This window comes from Cariama cristata, unplaced genomic scaffold (genome assembly GCF_000690535.1).
Source record: "Cariama cristata isolate BGI_N322 unplaced genomic scaffold, ASM69053v1 scaffold22919, whole genome shotgun sequence".
Classification (NCBI taxonomy): domain Eukaryota; kingdom Metazoa; phylum Chordata; class Aves; order Cariamiformes; family Cariamidae; genus Cariama; species Cariama cristata.
In genome coordinates, this window is record NW_009636626.1 from 2,604 (window position 1) to 4,483 (window position 1,880).

At 61.6% G+C, this 1,880-nt stretch overlaps 1 protein-coding gene across 1 annotated transcript in view; it reads left to right on the forward strand.

Moving 5' to 3' along the window:
- Nucleotides 1–1,880, forward strand: part of LOC104167668 (slit homolog 1 protein-like) — a gene marked incomplete at its 5' end in the record, with an annotated part of 11,815 nt that overhangs the window by 1,297 nt on the left and 8,638 nt on the right. The window contains 6 exon segments of the mRNA XM_009707990.1: nucleotides 314–370; nucleotides 373–448; nucleotides 956–1,027; nucleotides 1,296–1,367; nucleotides 1,469–1,540; nucleotides 1,673–1,841. Of these exon segments, the coding sequence (XP_009706292.1) occupies nucleotides 314–370; nucleotides 373–448; nucleotides 956–1,027; nucleotides 1,296–1,367; nucleotides 1,469–1,540; nucleotides 1,673–1,841 (518 nt within the window).

Sequence of the window (1,880 nt, forward strand, 5' to 3'; positions counted from 1 at the left end):
CCGGGGACAAAGTCTATCCCATTGGTGCAGCCCACCTCCGCTCCCTGCCACATGCCCCAGCTCAGAGCCTGGATGCACGTTGTGGGGTCAGCACCATCCCTGGTGCAGGGACAACATGGGGACAACACCCTATCAGTGTGACAAAGGGTGCTTCAGTCTGTGCCCTTGGAGCTGCGTGCCTTTTGCGTGGGGTTGGGTTGTACTAGGATCTTGTGCACACCGAGCTGTCACCAGAGTCCCTTCCTTGGGGTGCTGCCACCCACCTGCCTGGCCCAACTCTTTGCAATGCCCATGCTGGCTGCTTCCCCGGCAGGACAAACGGACCCGGCACGTGCCCAGCTCTGCAGCTTGTCCTCTTGCCCCTGCCCCGCCGGAATGGCATCGTGGACTGGCGGGGCAAGGGGCTGACGGCCATCCCTGCCAACCTGCCTGAGACCATGACAGAGATGTGAGTACGGCCCCACATCATCATCGCCGGGCTCTGGGTGGGTCAAGGCAGTGGGGACACGGCGGGCAAGCTCCATGGCTCAGCCACCCCACGGGGTGACAGGCCTTCCTTGCCCTTCTGTGCTGCCCAGATTTAGCCCTGGATTTAACTGCATTAAAAATGTAAATAGAGAAATAATCTCCTTAGGGGAATCCAATTATGGTGCAAAGCCCCTGCTGGGACAGCGTGCAAAGCACATGGGAGGCAGCAGGTGCCCCCAGGCCCAGAGTGGGGGCGAGGAGGTGAAAACCCCTCACCCTGTCTAGCGTGGTCCCCCCACCCATGGCACCCCTTCCTGATGGAGAAAGCCCCGACCACAGGCTGCAAGTTGTCCCTGGGGTGAATGGTTCCACTCTGGTGGGGTAACTTACTGCAACCTTGGGGGTCTTGCAGCCCTCCAGCCCTGTCAATGGGGTGCTGGGGCTCGACCAGCTCTACAGCCCTCACCTCTCCCCTTTCTCTTTGCAGACGCCTGGAGCTCAACGGTATCAAGTCCATCCCCCCAGGTGCCTTCTCGCCCTACAAGAAGCTGCGGAGGATGTAAGTGTGCAGTCCCTACCTGCTCACCCTGAACCCCAGCACCCTTCACCCCGCTGGCCACTGCCGTGACCCCACATCCCCCCACTCCGGCAGGCGGGGGGCACTTGCCATGACATGGGTACCCCACATGGCAGCACTGGGATGGGGTCTGGGATACCCCCAGCTCTGCATATTGGGTGCTGGGGGTGGTTCCCTGGACCCAGTGGGAGGATGGGGGCATGGGGTGAGAGAAGAGGGGACCAGGCCACCTTCTCCTTTTGGGTTTCAGAGACCTGAGCAACAACCAGATCTCAGAAATTGCCCCTGACGCCTTCCAGGGACTGCGCTCACTGAACTCCCTGTAAGTGCCCACATCAGGGAGGGTGGGGTGGATGCTGCACCCCCTGAACTGTGCCCCACACCAGTCCCCCCATCTCTCTCACACCAGCCTTTCTCTCCCAGGGTGCTGTACGGCAACAAGATCACGGACCTCCCCAAGGGCGTCTTCGCGGGACTTTTTGCCCTGCAGCTGCTGTAAGGCACCAGTGCCTGGGTGGGATGCTCTGCAGGGACACCAGAAAGCGGGGCTGAGGTCCCCAGCACCCATGGTGCAGTGAAGGGCATCCCCAGACTCACCTCCCTCCCTTCCCGCTCCCTCCCTGCCAGGCTCCTCAATGCCAACAAGATCAACTGTGTGCGGGCAGACGCCTTCCAGGACCTGCAGAACCTCTCGCTGCTCTCGCTCTATGATAACAAGATCCAAAGCCTGGCCAAGGGCACCTTCACCTCCCTGCGCGCCATCCAGACCCTGTGAGTGCCCCCGCCAGCTCTGATGCCCGGGCGGGCACCTGGGGGGAAGCATCTCAGCGGGTAG